Source organism: Aspergillus uvarum, assembly GCF_003184745.1.
Source record: "Aspergillus uvarum CBS 121591 unplaced genomic scaffold BO82scaffold_13, whole genome shotgun sequence".
Classification (NCBI taxonomy): Eukaryota; Fungi; Ascomycota; class Eurotiomycetes; order Eurotiales; family Aspergillaceae; genus Aspergillus; species Aspergillus uvarum.
This window is the reverse complement of record NW_020291310.1, coordinates 504,931-526,744: the sequence shown is the minus strand read 5'-3', so window position 1 is coordinate 526,744 and position 21,814 is coordinate 504,931. Positions and strand designations below refer to the sequence as shown.

Below are 21,814 nucleotides of genomic sequence, written 5' to 3'. Positions count from 1 at the left end.
AAACCTGTCTCTCTCTCTCTTTCTCACTCTCCTCTTCTGACTAACTACTTCCAACCTATCTCACTTCTTCGTCTCCTCTCCAATCCGGTCAGTCAGCAGTCAATTCTCTTGATTTCTCCCTAATTTCCCCTCCCTCATCACCCAAACCTACCATTTCCCCCCTGCCCGCTTAGTGATCCAACTTGGCCTCTCCCCCTCCCCCAATCCTCAAATTTCGAAACAGAAAAACATCCCAAACGAGCAGTACAGCAAGGAATAAAAAAACCCCCCTGCTCTATAATCCTTCACTCGCGCCTATCTCACTCTACAACAACACCCACTGACTTTGCAGACAACAGAGCACCTACAATCCCTCTTCATCTTCCGTCCAGGTGAGTTGGTTCTCTCTCTGTTCCACTGCCGTCATCTTTTCCAGTCCTACCACCAAAACCCCCTCCCCCCCTCTCAAACTCCCCCTCTTCATCCCGGGTGATCCAGCCGCTCCGTCGTTTCCGGCGGCGTTCACGATCGCAAATGATCCAGACTTGTGGTATTGAAAGGTTCTGGAACACTGGAAATGAGACCCTAGTCAGCTCGCGCGTGAAATGGCTGGAACTACATGCAGTCGTCGCTCTCCCCTCCGTCTCAACTACACTGGAACGCGACACAGCACTTTTGTCACCGGCTAGCCGAACGGAGGCCTGGCAGAACAAACATACCCTCCCTCAATCGTCAACAAGCCTCTGGAATCGTCGCCGTACGTCCTGCTGGTGGTTGGATGGATGTGGGTGCGTGGTCGGGGGCGAAGAGTACAGCGGACAGGATCCGAGGAATGATCATACTTGCTTGATTCCACCTCCATATTCCTCACTCCCGACCATTTTACGTGCTTGTTGCGACGGGGCAATCTATTCCCTATCACGGGGAACGGTTCCAGGAAGCCGGGAAAAGGAGGGGAGGGGAGGGCGGTTATCGCTTTTCGTGTTCCTTGCACCACTTGACTTCACAGCCTCACTTTTGCCCTGTGACTGGCTGCCCCTCGCTTCGGAGACATTATCTATCGTCTTCCGTTGATCGCTGTGGCGCATCCCCCCATCATCCTTATTCCCTCCATCAATACCATTTTTGTCATCACATCGACTTTCCGCCAGGGGACTGTTTATTATCTGACTAACATATTCACCTTCTGTTTCACACAGATAATCCACTTTCACAATGGCCCGCGAAGATGCTGTTTACCTGGCCAAGCTCGCCGAGCAGGCTGAGCGCTACGAAGGTACGTCATCCCTGAACGATCCACCCCGTGCTCGCACGAATACCCTCATGCTCACCTTTTTCTCGCAGAGATGGTCGAGAACATGAAGGAGGTTGCCTCCACTGATGTAGAGCTCACCGTCGAGGAGCGCAATCTCCTCTCCGTCGCTTACAAGAACGTCATCGGTGCCCGTCGTGCGTCCTGGAGAATCGTCACTTCCATCGAGCAAAAAGAGGAGTCCAAGGGCAACGGTCCCCAGGTTACCCTTATCAAGGAGTACCGCCAGAAGATCGAGACCGAGCTCGCCAAGATTTGCGATGACATCCTTGAGGTTCTCGACAAGCACTTGATCCCCTCTGCCCAGAGCGGCGAGTCCAAGGTCTTCTACCACAAGATGTGCGTCTGTCTCTTAAATACCGTTTGAAGGCTGCATTACTGACCTGGACGGGTGATCTTCACAGGAAGGGTGACTACCACCGTTACCTTGCTGAGTTCGCCATTGGCGACCGCCGCAAGGGCGCTGCCGATGCCTCCCTCGAGGCCTACAAGAGCGCTACTGAGGTCGCTCAAACCGACTTGGCTCCTACTCACCCCATTCGTCTCGGTCTCGCCCTGAACTTCTCCGTCTTCTACTACGAGATCCTCAACTCCCCTGACCAGGCCTGCCACCTGGCCAAGCTTGCCTTCGATGATGCTATTGCCGGTATGTTTATCTAAAGGTCTCGTGCGAGCATGGCAAAGACTGACAAATCCCGGCAGAGCTTGACACCTTGAGTGAGGAGAGCTACAAGGACTCCACCCTGATCATGCAGCTTCTCAGAGACAACCTGGTACGTATACGGCTACATCCGGATTGACATGTCCGTACTAATGCACATCTAGACGCTCTGGACCTCGTCGGAGGCCGAGACGGCTGCTCCCGAGTCCAGCGCTCCTGCCGATAAGGAGGAGGCTGCTCCTGCCGAGGAGAAGCCCGCTGCCGAGTAAATTAGTAGAGATAACGATGGACTCGCGTCCGGGTTTGCAGATGAACTCGGACAAAATACGGCGTGGGTTACGGGTGCGCAAGGGCTGCGGGGGCAAGATTAGAAGAGGGGATCGGCGCTGCACGCTTGTCATTATGTCCGATGACTTTGCATGGTCTTGAACTGTCACTGGCAAAGGGCAGAAGTCAAAAAGCTGGTCTGCGCTATGGGGTGTTCTGTGCCTTTGCTTTCCGCTTTCCGTTCATGCGATCCTTGCTATGCTCTGCCACCCACCACATTGCCCATGTTTCCCCTCCGGGTTCACCTGTGGATCTTCGATTCCTGTTCTATTTTTTTCCTTTACATTTTCTCGTTGATTTCTTTATCTTTTTTTTCTACTTCCTTGCCTATTGCCGCAATTCCCCCTGGAAAGAATACCTCTCTCTTGTTACCTACCCACCCTCATACAACAACAAACACAATTGTCAAGAACGACCCTCTCGCGTGGGCATTGACCTCGGAATACCTTCGCAATCATGGCGCTTGCCATGGTTGGTTACATTTGTCTCCCGTATGGCGTTTGATCGTGCGCCTTAGCTGCGTTATATTAGATTTCATTTCCAGCCGACAGGCTTCAAGAAACAAGCTTGCAATTCGTGACTTCCGGGTGGGGGATGCTATAGTCAGGAACACGGGTGGCAGATAGAGAAATAAGCAGAGGTGTAAACATACCACATATGCGCTAATCTGGACAAGGATCTGGGCAGAGATACACAGGCAGGGCACGATGGGTCTGCGATTGGAAAGGGAGGTGCAATTAAACCCCAGTTGTTCTAAAAAGAGGTGGGAAGGACACCCCAGCACAACACTCTGCTATGTAATTCTCAGACTCCCATCACATGCACCCATCCTTGGTGAAACGAACTTCTGCATCTTCTGATTGAAACAACTGATGTGGCTGGTCCCCCTGTGACCGACACGTACCATTGAGGAGGGGTAGGGTAGATCGATTCGAGTTCTCTTTCTTCTTGCTTAGCTCAATAACAGAGGGACAGAGACCAGTTTTGTAGATAAAGTACTGACATGACAATTGCTCATCTTGGAATGCATGTACAGTACATGATGTGCCACTATCTGAGATTGTATAGGAACAGATCGTATTAACCACACACATTTGGCTGGGTCCTCTGCACGCGGTCTCACTTATCTAGTCGTCTTATTCAATTAGACACAAAACCCGTGTGTCATTCGCCACATAACCCCCTCAAGGATACAGAGTAGAGCTCCAAGAATTCTATCTACCGGTAAATCCTCTCTCAGCCTTCCCTGCCAACCTTGTACAGTACTTGTATGAGTAGGATTGCTTTGTGTAGTTATGAAGCACAGAGTACACTGTACCGAGCATCACAAGCGCAGCGGGATATGATTGACAAGTTCCTGTTTCTCGCACTATCCATGAAGACTGTATAATGCACACCAGTCCACTCATACCCCTGCCCATCCAAAACTCTCCCCCCGCTTCTCCTACATCATATTCTCTTTTCTTCCAGCATTTACTTTTCTTGTTTAATCATCTGTGGCAAAGGGGGGCCTTTCTCAAACTCTTAAGATTTTCAGCATGTTTATTACTAGAGAAGAATAACGAATCGCCACCTCCAATGATAATCCGAGCAAAGGGAAAATAACCCCCGAACAGCTAAGGCACGAGGTACTGTACTGTAAGTTAGTGTACACACACACAGCCCCCCCTTTCCCCCGGGCGCTTCAGCCTCAGCCTTCAACCTTCCACCCCCAGCCCTCAACCTCAACCCCAGCCCCGGTTCCTTCCACCCCTCCCCCCCGCCCCCCTAAACGCAACGGGCGGCGAGCGGCAAGTCAACCAACAAAACGCAGATGGGAGGGTTATGAATGACGTACGCGGCTTGCAGATTTACGGGAAGATCTTAATATAATTCTTCTTTATTTTTTTTTTTTTTGGTCTGGGGATTTTTAATTTCACGCAGTTATTTTTCCTTGGACGATTTCTCTGGCTATAGCACTACTAACTCTAAATCTGTAGTACGCAGGCTGAACATTGATGATAGTTGGGTTTGGGACTCGGTGTGTGGTGTGATGAGCATGTAAGTTATACTCTGCTGTATGAAGTAAACTAACTACTTTAACTATCATAATACATTGTAAGGGCGGAGGGTAGCATCTTTGGAAACGTAGATGATGTGTTTGGGTGTCGGGTACTGTTGCTGCTGCTGTCATACGTACAGTCGACTCGCACGCGTTGCGCTGCACCGATTGGTATTATTATGTACAGTACTGTAGTTGGATCGAGAGGAAGGTGTACAATACGTCAACGTCAAATTGCTGATCGAATGACGTTTTCCTTCCAACCCTCTAGCTAGTCAAAGACCAAAGTGAGAACCTCCCGATCCATCGGTTACGGTTTCGACAATAGGAAAGCGCACGGGCAGTCAATTGTTACTCATACTCATTCTCTCCCAGTCGGTTAATCGGCTGTCGGGGAGAAACAAACCACGGGGGCAAAGGATAAGGGCACAGCGCACAGGGAACTAAAAAGATGTGACTCCGCAGATACAGCATGTCCTTAATATATGTACTGTATGTACGTGGGGTCATCGATTTATGCAGAGTGATGCCACCGGGGGTGGGGTTGATGAAGACACCTACAGAAAGTGACGACGGGAGGTCTCGTGTTGATGTTTCATCCCTATAGCAACTTCCGTTCTATAGCAAAACTTATCGCCGTAAGGTATGTACTAACCCACGCCTTCTGAGACAATGACAATCTGGTATGTGTTTTCAGCTCGATGCGCAACCCCCACATCGGACAGATACTACAGCTACGCGAAACACCCATGTATCAAATTTCTTTTTCATTTCAAATGTATCAACAACCGCTCGCTTCTGGGTATGGTAAGCAAATGTCTTCAGTGCCAAATGAGAACAATCAAACAAAAAGAAAAGCCGCAATTTCCGAATCGTCAGACCGGGACGATTCCAATGTACACGAGTATAAAGGGGGAAAGGCGTTGAGAGCGGTGGCAAGGCTGTTCGAGATAAGTGTGGAGGAGGCGGAGGAGAATGGTGTTAGGTCGGATGACGTGGACCCACGATGGATGGTGATTTGTGACTTGGCGAGAATAGTGTTGGTTGGTGGATCTTGATGATGTTGATGCAAAACCACATGAAGATATTGGCTGCTCCGTGAAAATGCTTTCCCGCCTTTTTGCAGACCATGAGAACAAATGCGCCCAGTGCGGTTCCGTGTTTGAAAAAGAGATGAAATGATGGAAAAAAACAAAAACAAGCAAGTCTAATTATCAATCCCAGTCAAAGTCCCAACGCCACGCGTGCTATGCCAATACACAAGGCCTCCGGTATGATAAGACAAGTAGGAAAAGAAGAGGAATAAGACGAAGGCATGGAAAAAGAAAAGAAAAAGACAAAGAAAAAGAAAAGAAAAAAGTATGAACAGTAGAAGGTAAATAGATCCGGGGGTTGGCTATCATCGGCTCTGACAGGCAGCATAACCAAATGTGCTACCATCACGGATCACGCGCTGGCATGGTTGCCAAGATTATAGGTGTCGATCGACGGAAAAGCTCCCATAGAAACAGATAAAAAGATATGCAATGATGTCACAATCGTTCTTCGGAACGTGCGCAATGCGAATTGACGTGTGGGTCGACGACATGCTGGGTGGCACGGCAGATTAGGTCGGCCGAAGTCGTGAGATTGTCATCGTGATCGCCACCCCCAAAGTCATATCGATTTCGTAAAAACGGGTGATCCAAGGACGTCTGTTTCGCGAGCCTTCGGTCGAATATGGCGACCGCCCTGGGTAGCACGAGGTTCCACCTGACAAAGCCGCAGATGTCATTCCAGATCCCGAGTTCAAAGAGCCGGCCTGCTCGTGAAAGTTGATCGACTGGCGGATTGCGGAGGGCGCGCTTGGGCCAACAGCCACCATTCTCGACTATGCCAGGCACGCAGGGACCGGTCGGGAATGTGGCTGAACGGAAACCAAGAATTCATCGGCGGTGATGGCGAGAAATAAGGAGAAAAAGGGGGTCATCGCATGGCAGGTGTGAAGTTTCGTGGCTTTGAACGAGCGCTCGCCATCCGTCTCGTGGCAGCAACCAGGCCCCGACCGTTACCCGTCCTAAACAGCCAGGGTCGATAACAGGGATCTTGTGGTTATTTCTGCGCCTTTCTGACTTTGGTGCTCGTCCGTCCCATTTCCGTCTTGGTCATGTTTCGGGTCAATCCACCAATATAATCCTGAAGGAACTTGTTTTCGCTCTCCAGCTTATCATGATCGGATTTCACGGCTTCGATGCGTTCTGCTAGCGCTTGAAGTGAGGATTGAAGGGCTCTGGCTTGTCTGTTCGTAGATTGCGAGATTCCATTAGCTTCTTCCTTGTTTTCTTTTCCCACCCTTTCTGCGTGGTCGTAGTCGCGCCCATGCTATGTGACGGATATATTGATGGATGGTGCCCAAAACTCACTCCTGTAATGTTTGCCTGGCCTCCTTGCCCAGTCGCTCCAGATCTGCGGAATTTCGGCGGGGACTCATGGCGCGCGCGTCGTCGGGGGGGAATTCTTCTTCTTCAATCTCGATTTCGGGGTGATCTCGTGGTACAAGGATGGACGCACTCGGTTTTCGACTGGCCATGCGAGGGCGTTCGGATCGTCCTCTTCGTTCGGTTTCGACGTCAGAGATGGATGAGGATGAGGAGAGTGAGGACATATGCGAGCGACCGTTGTCGTGGGGATGTGGCAGGGTTGGGACAGGCGAGGAACCGTGCATGTCTGACGTCGACGCCATGGTTTGTGCTGTGCTGGCGGTGGCGCCGGTGGTTGGATTTAAGGATTCCGGTGGTTGAGGGTGGCTTGAGCAATGCAATCAGAGCAACTCTCGGGCGGTCGCTGTGGCGGGTTTCCAGGTTTCCCGGTCGTTCAAGGTTCGGTAGAAATCCCACAACAGGATATGGTCAACAATCGAATTCCTTCTATTCTCACAGTAGGCCGTGACTACCTCTAGCGATGACCTCAGATTTGAAAGATCTGCGTTTCGCTGGAGGTAGCTGTCGTTGAAGCAAACGGGGGGTGTTTCCCAGGCCGGCAGACGAGGATTTAGCCGGAAAAAGCAATCCAGGACAACGAAAGCAGACAATCAGCTGTAACGAGATCCGGGTTCACCACGTCTGAGCAGGGCGGCGAGTTCAGGGAATCGATTAGAATAAAACCCTAACTGGAATCGTATAGACTCTGGCTGATTTGTACCAGGAGAATTGAAGCGCAGGGGGGTGGTGGAAAAAGGGGAGGGCCTCCCAAAATAGTGAGGGTCAAAAAAGGGAGGACCGAAAGGACAGACGTATCGGTTAAGCGAACTTAGAAAGATAGCCGGTACAGTTGCTGGGTAGGTCGGTGGTAGTAATAGAAAAAGTAGAAGAAGAATCAACAATAGCAAGCAATTCAACAACGCAGGTTATGTGTCCCTGGAGAATAATTGCTATCGCCAATGTTCCTTTTTCGGGCGAAGGGTCTATTTGAATTAGGGAATTAGATTTATTCGCGGTCGTCGAACTTGAGTGGGAGAAAGTTCGTTGGGCAGTCCGAAAACGGGCGGACTAAAATCTTGGACCGGGGAGGGGGGGGGGGGTGTTAAAAGTGGTCAGTGGAAATGGGTGGAGAGGTAGAATTGGTGGTCGAAGCGGGTTTGTGGTAGTGTGGTTGAAGCCGTTAAGGAACAGAAGTTTTGTCACCGTCGCAATTCCGTTCGCTCGAAAAGGGGAGGGAGGAAGAATGGATGGATGTGCGAGGGGAAAAGGAAGAGGGGGGAAAGAGGAGAAAAGAAGAAGAGAGGAGAGAGGGAGAGAGAGAGAGAGAGAGGGAAGAGAAGAAAGAGAAAAGGGAAGGGGAGAGAGAGAGAACAATAAGAGCTCTCTGTCTCTGTGTTGGTTGGTAGTAATAGTGGAGGAGGAGGAGCAAGAGGAGTAATAGTCTTAAAAAAATTGGGGACACTGGACGAAGCTGCTGCGAGAGTCGCTGTAGGAAGAGTTCGTCGCAATAATAATGATGGTTCCAGTGGATGTTTGGCGGGCAGAGCGCGGGTGTCGAGGTGAGTGGGAAATAATAATGGCGGTAGTAATGGGAGAGAATGGTAAGTGATAATCAATTGACCCAGGGACAGATACTTTTACTCATATAATTTCATTCGGCCGTAGTCACCAGAATCAAGTTAAGTTAGTAAGGGAAGTACAGTAATGAATGATACCAGAAAGAAAAAAAAAGCCGGTTAATGACTCGGTAATAAACCAGATGGAGACTAATATTACCAGATTTGTACCAATTGGGAAAGGAAAGAAGGAGGAGGGAGAGGGGGAGGGGAGGGAGAGGAAAGGATGTGAGAGGAGATAATCCTGCGATGACCTACCAACTACACGCGGGATACTATACTTGTCCACTTTTACTCAAGAGGAATACTTCCGATGACCAAAGCCGCTTACTCACTTTCCCTAGAGCGCATACTATTTCCTCGTCATCAAACTATGTGTAGTGTACCATATAGTTAACCTCGGATCTGATTTATAAATAAAGAGGCGAAAAACGCCCTGAAAAAAAAAAAAAAAAAAAAAAACAGAAACAACAAGAAAGGGAAATAGAGAAGCTGAAGATAGAGAAAGTACAGTACTGAGGACGGACACAGCCCAGTAGAGACCACACTACCTACGTATGCGATGGAGCAAGTGAGTAAGTCACATAATCCATCTAGTACATATTTGGTGTACTTTTGGGCAGAAAACAGTGCCAAATTCGGTATAGGAGGTACAAACAGAGTACGGAGTGGTACCCCGGTGGATGCTACTTGTCCATTTTCGGGGCTAGTGCCAGCGCACTAAAGGTGGGAAGACTCGTGGCCGCCACTGGAATGATATTCGCCGTATTCCTGGGTACCGGAATATTCAGAAAAGAGATTGAGATATGACCAAAAGAGAAGGAAAATATTAGATAAACATCCTCCAAAAAATGAAAAGGGAAATAATATACAATATTATACAGAGCAAGCAGCTGAACCGGCAGTTTGGTCAAGTAAGGTACCCTATCGACAAGGAAAGAAAATCTTCCTACGCGCTAATCATTCAAGATGATGATGACTATGATGTGAACTTCAGTCGTTTCTTTTTCTTTCTTTCTTTTTTCTTGATTTTGTCCCATTTCCCCCCCTCCTCCCAACAACACAGCAGCAGCAGCAGCAGCAGCAGCAACAGCAAGCAGCAGAGCAGCAGAGCACTGACTGTTGAATGTTTCGGTGAAGGAGCTCCGTTCGGCCTGCCTTCCTGTGGTTGGTGGGCGGGCGGAAGAGGGGAGGGGGAACCACTACTTACAGGTTTTCCACGGCTCTTTAGGGGTTCGTCCGGTGCCTCTAGTTCGGTTAGTGACTTTCAGGCCCAGGATTTCAAGCCCCTTGGTTCGACGACTCTTTCTCCTTAGCAGCGAACCCAAATCCCCCTAAAGGGGGGCAAAAAAAAAGCCAACCCGCCCAACGAGAAGAAAGTTGTGGTCCATCGGAGGAATGGCGATGATCCTCATCTGTTTCCCACCGCTTCCCACACCTTTTCTCAGTGCCACACCACACTCAAAACTGTCGTCTGTGTGTGCCGGTGCCGAGAAAGGCGGAGAACGGGCACCATGAGGATGGGTTTGATATGGCGGATGATGATCGATGGCGATAAATGATGTCGAAGCGTGACATTTTTTTCTCCTTTGTCGTCGTGCCAGTTCACGGACAGCCGCCGCCCCCTTTGGCTCCAGTTGTTCCTTCGCCACGGGTTCACTGATCACAATCGGCTTGATTGACGACACAAAAACAAAACCCACGAACCACAACCATCATTTCTACAGTAATTACTGAGTAGTCAGGGTCATAGCAATCCTCCATGCTACATCTACTAAACGGGTATCCTTTCTCCCCTCCCCCCCCCAATGCCCAGCGAGTAAGAGCAGGCGCGCTCGCGCGCGCCTCCCCCTGTCGACTGCCGAGGCGGCGGCGGATCATTAAGCCACGCAGGGCAGAGCCAGCCTACCGTAGGTGGCTAATTCCCCCCTAAGTATGGGGCAACAGTTGTTTGTAGTCAACGGTTGTCAGTCGGTCCTAGTCCAAAACGTCTTTTTCGTTTCTGAAGTCCTTCAGGGGAGGTCATGCAATGTCGATCGAGCCCATCAGATTGTGGCTTCTTGGTTTGGTCCCCAGCGAGACACAACCTGGTAAACATGGGGATCCTCAGGGCCATACTTAGGACCTAAAAACTACCCTAGTCCCATGCCTTATGGCCCCTCCGCCGGGATACTGGGTGTAGGTAGAAGGGTAGATGGGTGGGCAATCACCCAGCAATATCAATCAGTCCGTGACTGATTTCAGCAACGAAGCTGTTACTATTTCTGCTTTGACGACGATGGAGCTAGCGATGGCAACCAAACTGCGCCCTTTGACGGTGCAACAATCCATTGTCTTCCTAGTAGGGTGTCCAGTTGGGTCGAAAACCGCGATTCCACCAGATGGTCAAGTCTCAGATTAGCACGGAGTACTCAATACAATACTACATACACCCTATGTAATCTACACAGTACACGATACTATCCACACAGAGCGAAAAGACACACACCCTTGATGTGCGAGAAAATCCCAGACTGCCAGTGATCGATTGGCGGCGGAGTTTACTCCCTCTAGCTAAAACTCCACCAGCAGCATCAACGGCTGGGGCAGGACGATCCATTCCCGCGGGTTCGACATCTTCTGACGGATCATGGCCGGGAACAGCCAACGAGTGAGGAGGCAGCGTTGAAAATTGGGCAAGGATTTGCAAGCCGCCGATCCAAGAACCACCCGGGAACATGTGTCTCTTCGGGGGGGATCGAATCACAGAGTTGCTCAAGTGACGAAATTGGTCCCCTAATTAGTTGTGAATTGTGATCCCCCTGAGAAGTATGGGGTAAGATAGCGAGTTAGTACATATGCAGTAGATAGGATCGATAGATAGGAAGATACAGCGCATCGACTGCTGCTCTGGATTCATAGGGTGGATGTTGTTTGAAACAAGGATGCCAACAACGGTCATCACGAAGTCGATTTTCCTTGTCTGTGCTGTGCACATGGGTAGATACAGTAGACTGGAGGAAAGAGCCTTTCTCAGTGGTTGCACAGTACGTGACCCATATTAGTGGGATTCTAACATTGATAGCAATCCACGCCCGACCATGGGAAACGTCTCAAGAGAAAAATTCAACACTGAACAAACTCCCTTCGGTTGCGCGCCTGTCTTTTTCCAAACAACTTCTCACTTGGTTCCCTTTTTGGCCCTTGCGGCGCTGACCGTCGGCCACCGTGGTTCAATGCTCGGGAGAAACCCAGAATGAATGAAAAGTATCGCCGCCCGGTGATGACGGGTGAGCACGTCATGGGAAGTCTTCTTATTGGACCTGTCTCTTGTCACGACCTTTTTTTCCGCCCTTTCTAAATCACAAATCGAACAGTTCTTTCGGTTGGGCCTGATGGTACTTTTGTTTTTCTTTCTTTTCATTCCTACTGGCTCCAATTCAGGAAGAACTGGGCCAAAGTACGCGAGGGAGGAGAGGGGGGAATCCCAGAAACAAAGGATTTACTTTAGTTGAGGCTGTCAAATATCTCCGACCGACTCCATTCCATCTACTCCGTACCTAACTCATACATAATCAGTAGCCTTCCTATCCATTTATCTGGTGGAGGACTGAAACCGATCAACATCACTGGGCGGAGTCATATTAGTAGGGACTCGGGAGGGGAGGGAGGGGCGTTTAGGAGGAGGGGAAATTGGTTTTATGATTATAATCTATCGATACTTAAATCCTTCAGCACCTACAGAGTACTATGTAGCAGATCGCATCTCTCAGCCCTTTCGACCGCTAGTACTATCGTGGCAAATTTGCAGCAAGGCGCTGCAGCAAGTTAACTGGTTTAGTTGCACATACAGACATACATGAGCCCCAACGACGCCCGGAACGTTCCCCGGCGGCTACTTTAGTGCACCCTTTTTTTTTAATTTTTCTTTTTGACTTTTTTTTCTCATTAAATGTTGTTATTATTCCACGGGGTTGGTGAATTCTCTTTGGTTGGTCTTCTGGTACAGTACACTAGATATACACACCGTCCACTCTTTTCGAAGGAACAGCAACGCGTCTTTTTTTTTGGTTCGATACAATAGTCTTGTCTATTCGGTTTTCTGCTCTCACGACACGAGCTCGACCTTGACTCCTGGTCGGACTGGAGTCCCGCAGAGGAATAACAACGATAACTAACACGAGAGAAAGCTCACAGGGATTCCAAATTACAGAAGTCAGGAAAAGTCCAAGGAACCGATGACTAGGAGATCTTGGCGGTTTGATCCTCGTTAAGGGCAATTGGCAGTACTACTACTAGTAGTAGTAAACCCGGGTCAATCAATGAGGTTGAAATTGAACACAGCAGACCAGCAACCCGCCGCCAGCCAGTGGCAGATGTTCCTTTACCCCCGCATCATTGCATGCAGTTGCGCGCGCGCTCTCTTTCTCTCTTTCTCTCACACACATCGTACTCTTAACTATGGAGCACTCTCTCTCCCCTGAGGGAAGCGATAATATGACTATGAGAGAGCCAAAGAGCCATAAAAAGATCATGGGACTGATAACTGCGCTTACAATCAATGCCCTATCATCTCTAATGAACTGCTACTTAGCCACACTATACCTGTCGTCCGATGCTCTGCGCGCGTGTGCGTATAGTGGATAGCATAGTGGATTAACTTGGTTCGGTATGTGACTTGACAGTGAAGAGCAATGGCTGTAGTAAGTCAAGTCATGTAGTACGTATAACTGGAAGTACATACATACAGTACCGTGCCATCTCTTCTACTTTCTCCACTTCTCGACATCAGGCGATGGGGAATGTCGATGGGGCTGTCTTACTGTCGCTCTTTGTCTCTGAATCTTTTAAGGACCCAAAGGAGAGACACAATGCTTATTTGACGATCGGCAGGCATGGAATCCGAATTCCTTCGCTTGCTGCTGCTTCTATGCTGCTACCTGCTGCTGTCTCAAATTGTGAAGAAAGATCACCAAGTCGATTGATTGCCATTCTCGATATTGTTCAGCCTCGTTTACCTAAAGGAATACATGAAACCGAGACAAGCGAGGAAATCCCGAGATGAGCGAAAAGGAAGGGAAGGATCCCAGAGGGGGTCTTCCGGTCGAGTTTACCATACCATACCAGCGTTCCCGTGATGTACTAAGTAAGGGTACACACAACTGACTGACCGCGTGACTGCTTCTTGCTCCACCAGTCCATTCCATCCTTCTCCGATGATGATGATGATGATGATGATGCTGTCACTGATGATGATGTTGATGGTGAAAATGATGGATTGTCCACGGTGCACCTGTTCCTTCGCAAGAAACCGAATGCAGTGCAGGAGAGTGGCTGCTTGCCTTACTTCAGCATGAGGCATTTGATACACCCTATCCACCGAATCCTTTCGCTATGATTCAGGAACAGTCAAGACAAGATAGCTTAGGTAGTTCCAGAACAGCATATCATACAGTACTTCAGGTCAAATGGTAAGTACCAGGCGAGTACCGGGATACACATGTCCCATCACCAGTTGAAACAGCGATGAAATCACCCGACAGCGAACGAACCTCACAACCACATCCCATCCTTCCCCCACCCCCCCCCTGGTCGCGCTGACCGTGATGACAAGCGAGCTAAAGTGCCTGTCCACGATGCTGCCCTCGTTTCCTACACTCCCTGGGCGAGTGACGATAAAGAACAGAACCGCCGATCTGCGATCGGGTAGTGGCTGAACTGCGATTCTCCGCTATTACCGCCAAGTGCGAGCAAGCCTTTCTTTTCTTTCGCTCAACCTTGACGATGACTAAGATAGGCCATCTTTTGGTGCTGACGGTCTCAGCAATTCATGATCAAATGTCACTTGATATTGGATGGACTCCTCCTATCAATAATCCTGATCGGCGCATAACTGTTGCCGCTTCCTCATTTTGATTTTCACACGGCACACGAGGCGGAGAAAAAAGGACAATTTTGGAGCCACTGTCATCATGTATCAAAGACTGTCAGTCATCGCAGTCGGTTCAGAAGGAGGGGCAATCAATACTACTGGGCTGTGGAAGAAAAGGATCAATCGTCCCTCCGTATCCATCACCTAGTGATTGGAACCCCCCTCCCATCAAGCTATCCACTATCCACCATCCACCACCTCGGCTGCTCCCCTCCTTTATTCTGAATTTCCACCCACCCCCCTGCTCTACCATTAGCATGCTAGATGGAGTCAGGTCGTGGTACGTATACACTTCTTGGCTATTGTTATTGCCTGGTAGGCTACCACGCCCTGACCGTGTCTTAGGTTGGTTACTGGTTCTCAGGTACAGTAAGCACATACCAACTCACCAAGCAAAAATCAGGTAAACTAGTCAAGAAGTTGGTGATAGATACTACTACGATACTAGCCAGGTACCAACCACCGCCCAGCAGTAGCACCCACCCATCTGGAGCTTGGGGGGTAATTTTCCCTGGCAGATATGCAGCATTTCCCAGTTCATAACCCGTTCACCGGTCTCACTGTCTACTTGCCCGTCCATCTATCGTTCCTGTCAATGTCAATGAATCCAAAGCGCATCTCCAAACCAACTAACTAGCCCACTTGGCAGCAGCAGCAGCAGCGGCAGCAACAAGGAAAACAACGAAAAAAAAAAAGTCAAGCTCAGGCACCACCCCTCATTTAATCAAATCTATCAATCAATCAATCACGGTGTCAAAAGATGGTCCCCAGTTCCGAACCCAGTATTTCTCCTTTCTCGAACTTTGATTTGCCAGATATCGGGGATTCAATATGAGAAAAAAAAATCAAAACTAAAACTAAACCACTTTTCACATATCCACTCGGACTAACAACAAATCCAATCCGATTCCCTCCCCTCCTCCCTTCCGAAAACCTGCATGGTGGCTTTCAGCCCAAACCGCAAGATGGAGAACCAGCAAGAAAGAAAGGAATTTGAGAAGTAACCCATTTTTTGAGTTCCTGATTCGTAGCTCAACCACACAGGCAGTTGTTACAAGGGTATATAAAATCCATGGCACTGCACTCTTTATATTGGGAGATCCTTGGTCTAATCAATATAGCTACGTAGGAGTATGGTAAACATTCGGAGGTTCGGAGTTATACCTCCCAACCATATTCGAGAAGACCTTGAAGGAAGGCTCAGAACTATTCATGTGTATTTCCATGCTCTACAAGTACATTAATATTAAAGTTATGAAGATATGAAATTTGATATTTCGCAAGTAAATCCGTCCCTCAGGGGAAAAGGATATCACTATCACAATATCTATAGATATTCATCAGCCATTATCCATCTATAGCATCTATAGCATCTATGGCTCCAATATCAACCAGTTACGTATCACGGAAGGAGCATGAACAAACAAACCTGAGGTTCTCATAAGTTAACTCCTGCTCCCAGCACCCAAGGGTATCATTCCTCAAATCCTCCAATCTTCTAGTAATCTACGCCGTAGTCCGTTCCGTACAGCATTAGCTAGACTAATGTACAGTCCTGCTGTACAGGGTCATCAAAATCGACCCTCCCCTCCCCCCCTTCCAGAAGGAAATTAGAACCCCCTCCCCCCCCCCTAGTTCCCTCCTATCCCCACCGTCTCCGATCCTCAAGTCCCCTGGGACCAGTCAGGTCGCCCTGGAATAGAGAGTCATGCTGTTGAAGACGAGGATCCGATATACATAGTACTCATGCGCTTGTTGTACAGTACAGCAGCACCCAAGGCGTACTCTCGATATCTTTTACCTCCTTCACCCATGAGCTTCTACGAACTTCTTACATAGTCGAGAATACAGTATAGAAGAAACACAGCCCATGCCCACAGTATAGTAAACCACCGCGCGCTGCACATTGTCACAACAATCTGGAGTTTACCGCACACTGTCCGATACCCCACTGGCACACTCCCAAATGATCCCAATATAGAATGGGTAAACAAATCCCCTGAAGGCTGAGCTGAGCCCGATAATCACCCACCTCAAATAAACTAATGTCAACTTCGAAATCACTAGCACTAGTACGAGCAATCTACGGGAGACAGAAAAAAACGTGGCTTTTAGGGAGGGGGGTTGGTTCGTGCTCGCCGTGTATAAAAACAGACTAGTCTTGATCAATTCGGTCCAAATCAATTCATCATGAACTCCAGGGAAATATAATTCTTGAATTTCTCGGTTTTGTTTCATCAACGGTGTGATTAGAGATTGCTACGTAATATACGTACCTGCGCATTGTTGTGAGTATGCACGATAGGTAGCAAACCTCGATATCTCGGTGGCGGAACCGCCCCCCCCCCCCCATCCCCTATTATTTGATACATATACTTATGGTTGTTGCTATTCTCTGGGTTGGTCTAAGTCTGAGTATCTCTACGTACACATCAAAGAAAATCCCAAAAGAAGAAACTGGTAGACCAACCCTAAGGGACTAGGGAATCGGGAAGTAATGCCGACGTCGTCGTCGTCGTCGTCGTCTACCCAGTAGATACTATCTTAGTGGGGAACAACAGGAAGGGATTGAAACTATAGAGTAATATAATCAAATAGTACTACTGTAAAGGAAAAAAAAGGAAAAGGAGAAAAATCCTCAGGAGTTACGGAATCTGCCGAGTAACCGACAAACGGCCTTCTTTCTTTTTTCTTTTAATTTATTTTTTTCTTTTTTCGCCAGCAAGAATAAAGTACATAAAAGGCTAATAGCACAAAGGAAGAGGCCGCATAGGATAAGAGACGAGAAAGGAAAGGAGCCCCCGAAGTCAGCATCATAATTAATTCTGAGACTTGACGGAGCACTCTGTACATACACCGACTGCTCCAACTACCGACTTTTTGCGGATCGTTCATCCTGTAAAAACAGTAAAAAGTTCAATCCCGCCTGGCTTACATCATTTGAACAGTTCATTATGCAGATCTCGAGTCTGCTGATTCCTGTGGATTTTTTTTGGGACGATCTCACGTTATATCATTCTGTCGGTCAGATGGGGCCGGCGTAGTCGGGGAGTCGGGGGGGAGGGGGGGGGCAAAGGGGTTAGCCGCGGTGAGCCAAAGCTTTTCTCTCCCCGTCTGGCAACCTGCCATGGAGAATGATGTACAATGTACTCAGTATATGCATGATTCCCCAAGGTCTAACACTCATTTGGGAACCTGGTGGAATCAATTCGCATGCATGCACGGCTACAACATCGGATGACGCAGGTGCCTTGCCACCGGGCCCCAGTTCCCCCATGTCTATAATGACTCCTAACATATAGGTATGTGCATTATACTCATAACCGCTAAACTATACAAAATGCTAGTACTCTAAGCAACCTCACCCAATCATGCTAGAGACGGTGAGCTCTTCCATTGGTATAGAGCCCGCAACACTGCGATGCCCCCTGACTGCGTCTCAACAGTACGCCCTCGGCCCCGATCATTGGCATCGTGCTTGCCCTGCTCGGTTACGTCTGGCTGTTCCTCTGGGGAGCGTGACCACCCGGATGCGAGCTCCCAACCGAACGGCTGCGTTCCGATTCCAAAGCCGGACCTCTCATCGGCGAGTCTCCGCGAGTCACGACTGCGCAGAAGTCCCCTCAGCCCTTCGGACCCCTCAGCCCGTGCTCCATAGTTCTCATAGTCAATCGCTCCCAGCGGCAGAGGGCTTTCATCGGTGATAGTGCTCCCAGATGTGCGGGACTGGTTTCCCCACCACATGCCAAACTTGCCCTCGCTGTTCCGGGTCACAAGAGCCGCGTTCGCATTATGCTCGATCCACGGCCGATATGCGCGACAGCGAGCTTGGTGCCACTCGTACACATACTGCCAGGCCTCTCCTTCCTCATCTGTCTGGTTCGCACTAGCCAGAAATCGTACCTCCTGCGGCCGGATGGGCCGACAAAACTCCGCCAGATGATGGAAGAAAATCCCCTTGAATGTGTGACTGTTCTGAGAGCAACTTCCGGAAGAGTCACACACTTCCTCCAGAACACCGCCGCGTCCAAGACCTTGCCACTGTTGACTGTCCTTATCGGGCCATCCGGTTGCCTTGATCACATTCAGGACTAATTGATGACCATCATACAGGTACTGCTGCAAAGCAGTTGCCAACCAGAGCCCCCTTAGCCCGCTAAGGATAACCCCCTGGTTGTACGTATATACCATTGTGTTGAGGACATCGCACTTGCGGGTGCCCGGCCGGTCATCGCTCTCCCAGCCACTGATGTGGAAGCCGTCACCATAGAGCCCATTGCTCCCGGTCATGTTAGACGAATTGAGCCAGGCATAGCCCTCAATGGCGGCTTGCAGGTGGGCCGGGCTATGCGGATAGCCATCTGACCAGTTCTCGTCCTCAACGATTCCTGCCACAAAGGGGGATTGAATCTTGTCACCTGGAAAATACAGGTACATCCCGATACTCGCCGAGATATATAATTCGTTCGTGATGGCATTCTTGTAGGGGGTCAAGTAAGGGCTCCAAATCATCCCACCGCCACAGAGCAACTCATCCCACCCTCCGGACGCGAGGCCGTAGAACACACGTGCTCGATGCGCCGCGGGGGATCGAAATTGGGTTCCGTGCCAGCGTAGCTTCGCAGTTGCATTGGGCGAGAAAGGGTCGTCATAGTGCAGATCAGAGTGCAAGACTTGAAACTTTATGTTTTCCAGCCAACCCAGGACTACCCACAGCATATCATCGAAGGCCTGACCACGCAGGGAGATGGCATTCTCGCCAAAATAGAACGCGGAAGTCTGGTCGAAGAAGTGGTTGATCAGGTTCTCCGAACCCAATTCATATCGACCGCGCTTCGTCGAGTGCTTCCAGTCTTCAAAATCGTCCAGGGACACAGCGGTCGACAGCACGTCGCCGGTGGTGGCAGTCAGCGAGGCAAGTGTGGCAGAGACATGGGTGCCCAGCACGGCCGCAGTCCAATCGATACTCGACGGCCAAGTGCCTTGCCATAGTTCAAAGTAGGCATCTTGCATCACATGGAGAGCATCCAGCAAGTCGTGCAACGTGCGGCTGATGCTCTCGGCGGACTCGGGAGGTGAATCCGGGGCAGGCAGGGGGAGCTGCTCTGACGGTGATGCATTTATTTCCTCAAGCGGAATCTGTGCGTCCAGGGCGACTGGCGCAAGGACGTCCTGCGACCGCAACGCCAGCGCATTGGTCTCAAACAGGGTTAGGAGCAGACAGAGAAATCTAAAAATGACCAGAAATGCTTGCATGATTGTAATTCTGTTTGTTCTAATTGGATTTACCCCGGATCCGAGGGGTTGGAGTTGGGCTTGTTTCGAAAGCCTGGTAACAAAGGGAGGAAAGGGACAGTAACAGTGGAAAGGCAGGTAGAAGGGACGACGATTGTCTTTGGATTTTAAGAATAGCTATTTCAGACACGCGGGGGAGATAGATGCACGGAGAGTGGGCTGCATGCAATTGAGGGAGCTGATCGAATGAGACATAATCAGCTCAATACTGCCCAGTCCGTGCCATGAAGGGAGGAAGGAGGGGGAGGAGGGAAGGAGGAACCGGGCTTGGTCCGGAGTGATGATGATGATGATGATGGATGATGATTGAGAGATTTGGGGGGGGGGGGGGGGGAAGAAAGACTCGGGAGTCGAAGGTTAACTTCGGCGCTGTGCGGGGGAGGGAAGGAAGGGAGGGAGAAGGGGGAAGGGAGGAGTCTCCGGCAGGCTTAACTAATCCCACCTTGGAATGAGCTCCATCTCTTTCCACGGCACCTTTAACTACAGACTGGCAGTTGGCACTTCTTTTTACTTAAACAGTCAAATCTTGGTCTCGCATCACGCGCCCTCCTTGTTGTTGGTCGCATGGCATTCTAAACTTAACCCCAGAGTCCCGACGATCTTATGCTGATTGCTTCGCTTGTCCGGTGCCTTGACCCCCCCCCCCCCCCCTCAAATCCCCGCATTTACTTATCGGATGATCATTTATCAATCATTTGGAGAGTGCTTACAAGGATCCATGGTTTCCCAACGGTCTCGTGGGTTAAGGGCACCTGTCATGCACCAAGGTGAGCAACAAAGCATTTTGGTTGAAGGGTGCTACAAGCATTGAGATGGCCATGCGACACTCGTATTCGGTGAGTTCAACCGACACAATGATTAATTACACACGCTAGTAGACAGAACGGGATATCTAGCTCTGTGACATCAGTCATTCAGGTTGGATGTTCCTACTGCAACATTAGATGACGGCCATGAAGAGATAGGCGGAACAGTTGAGAGAGACCAGTAGCACATACCATATCACTGAAACCTCATGACGCCGGCACCATCCTCCTTTGAAGCTTTCCCGCCCCCCCGTCAGGCGACGAGCATAATATGGACCTCCCAGGAGACAATGCCGGCTTTGTTCTGCTTCCCCCACCCCTCCCCCTAAAGCCGATTTGGTGGAGCCAGCAACCCGGACTTCCAGCTCACAGCATGAATTATCTGGACAACCCTAAGTAGCCAATGCGATTCTTATTGTAGTGCGAGCGCAAAATAGCAGGACCCCAAATGCTGGCGGAGGTCTGGAGCAAACAAAAGGCCAAGTTTCTGGCGCATCCACAGCCTGTGAGATGAATTGAAAAGAAGACGCTCTCCCAACAAACAAAACATCACGGCGGGCTTAGTCCCGTGCATCATCGGCTCCAGGACTGCGGCTCCTCTCGCGGCTTCTGCTGCGGTTTCGGCCGCCGCCACGTCCACCTCTCTGTCCTCCGCCCTTTCCTTTATTCGAGGGAGGCGGTCTAACGAATGCGAAATCGACGGAGATGGTCTGGTCCAGTAGTTTGGAGCCGTTCAAGGCTTTGATGGCGTCCGAGGCTTCGGGGAGGGTGGAGTACTCGATCAAGGCATATCCCTGTTTCAACCACAGACGAGTCAGTATCTGGCATACCATGAGAAGCAACGAGAGGAGTTCAGGGGGTAACAGCTGGGAGAGCTTTCTAGCTCCGGTGACGCTGTGTATGGCAGGAGTGAAGGTAGTAGTGACCGACCTTGACGTAACCGGTCCGGCGGTCCAGGTTCAGGCTGAAGTTCTTGATCTCTCCATATTCGGCGAACAAGTCCGTGACGTCCTCCTCAGAGGCCTCTTCATGGATGTTGGTCACGATGACAATCCATCCCTCGATGCTGCGTACTGCGACGGCTCCCGCCTGTGTTCTCGGATCGTGGCTACCGTTGCTGGACTGCGCGGGAGCTTCTTCTTCTTCTTCCTCTTGTTGCACCACCGGAGGGTCGACTTCCATTTCCGTAGACATGATGGCGATGTAGGAGTAGTAGCTATACGCCGAGGGAGGAGATAGCTTTGAGGTAGTAGTTCGAGGAGGGCCAATGGCTGGAATTGCAGTTCGCCGTCCGAGGCTTGCGATGATCTTGCGAAGCTTTGCGGTGTGCTTAGGTAATCGGACTCAACTTCCCGACGGCGCTCAGTGACTGACTGGCCCTAACCTCGTTCCATATTCGATCTCAGC

The 21,814-nt window shown here is 49.9% G+C and overlaps 7 protein-coding genes across 7 annotated transcripts; 4 read left to right on the top strand and 3 right to left on the bottom strand.

Annotated features, from left to right (window-relative positions):
- The first annotated feature begins 258 nt into the window (after positions 1-258).
- BO82DRAFT_32026 (uncharacterized protein) lies at positions 259-1,370 on the top strand. The gene is made up of 2 exons (XM_025632702.1): positions 259-1,255; positions 1,324-1,370. Exon 1 carries the CDS (start codon positions 514-516, stop codon positions 1,051-1,053), a length of 540 nt encoding a protein of 179 aa, XP_025494281.1. The 5' UTR covers positions 259-513; the 3' UTR covers positions 1,054-1,255; positions 1,324-1,370.
- On the top strand, positions 1,195-2,221 carry artA (14-3-3 adaptor artA; the record flags this gene model as incomplete). The annotated part of the gene is made up of 5 exons (XM_025636872.1): positions 1,195-1,255; positions 1,324-1,630; positions 1,696-1,937; positions 1,994-2,064; positions 2,117-2,221. The coding sequence occupies 5 exons, from the start codon at positions 1,195-1,197 to the stop codon at positions 2,219-2,221; spliced, it is 786 nt and encodes a 261-aa protein (XP_025494280.1).
- BO82DRAFT_31967 (uncharacterized protein) lies at positions 1,940-3,000 on the top strand. Its single transcript, XM_025632685.1, has 2 exons — positions 1,940-2,064; positions 2,117-3,000. The coding sequence occupies exon 2, from the start codon at positions 2,372-2,374 to the stop codon at positions 2,903-2,905; it is 534 nt and encodes a 177-aa protein (XP_025494279.1). The 5' UTR covers positions 1,940-2,064; positions 2,117-2,371; the 3' UTR covers positions 2,906-3,000.
- Positions 3,001-6,411: 3,411 nt separating this feature from the next.
- BO82DRAFT_278182 (short coiled-coil protein) lies at positions 6,412-7,042 on the bottom strand (the record flags this gene model as incomplete). Its single annotated transcript, XM_025631218.1, has 2 exons — positions 6,412-6,598; positions 6,723-7,042. 2 exons carry the CDS (start codon positions 7,040-7,042, stop codon positions 6,412-6,414), a joined length of 507 nt encoding a protein of 168 aa, XP_025494278.1.
- A 2,141-nt stretch (positions 7,043-9,183) lies between these two features.
- On the top strand, positions 9,184-9,881 carry BO82DRAFT_31902 (uncharacterized protein). The gene has a single exon (XM_025632662.1). It carries the CDS (start codon positions 9,247-9,249, stop codon positions 9,709-9,711), a length of 465 nt encoding a protein of 154 aa, XP_025494277.1. The 5' UTR covers positions 9,184-9,246; the 3' UTR covers positions 9,712-9,881.
- Positions 9,882-17,615: 7,734 nt separating this feature from the next.
- On the bottom strand, positions 17,616-19,928 carry BO82DRAFT_352462 (putative glycosyl hydrolase). The gene has a single exon (XM_025634692.1). It carries the CDS (start codon positions 19,560-19,562, stop codon positions 17,676-17,678), a length of 1,887 nt encoding a protein of 628 aa, XP_025494276.1. The 5' UTR covers positions 19,563-19,928; the 3' UTR covers positions 17,616-17,675.
- A 557-nt stretch (positions 19,929-20,485) lies between these two features.
- Positions 20,486-21,694, bottom strand: BO82DRAFT_305614 (RBM8 family RNA-binding protein). Its single transcript, XM_025632224.1, has 2 exons — positions 21,338-21,694; positions 20,486-21,201 (listed from the first exon to the last, which is right to left on the bottom strand). Exons 1-2 carry the CDS (start codon positions 21,599-21,601, stop codon positions 20,968-20,970), a joined length of 498 nt encoding a protein of 165 aa, XP_025494275.1. The 5' UTR covers positions 21,602-21,694; the 3' UTR covers positions 20,486-20,967.
- Positions 21,695-21,814: the final 120 nt, after the last annotated feature.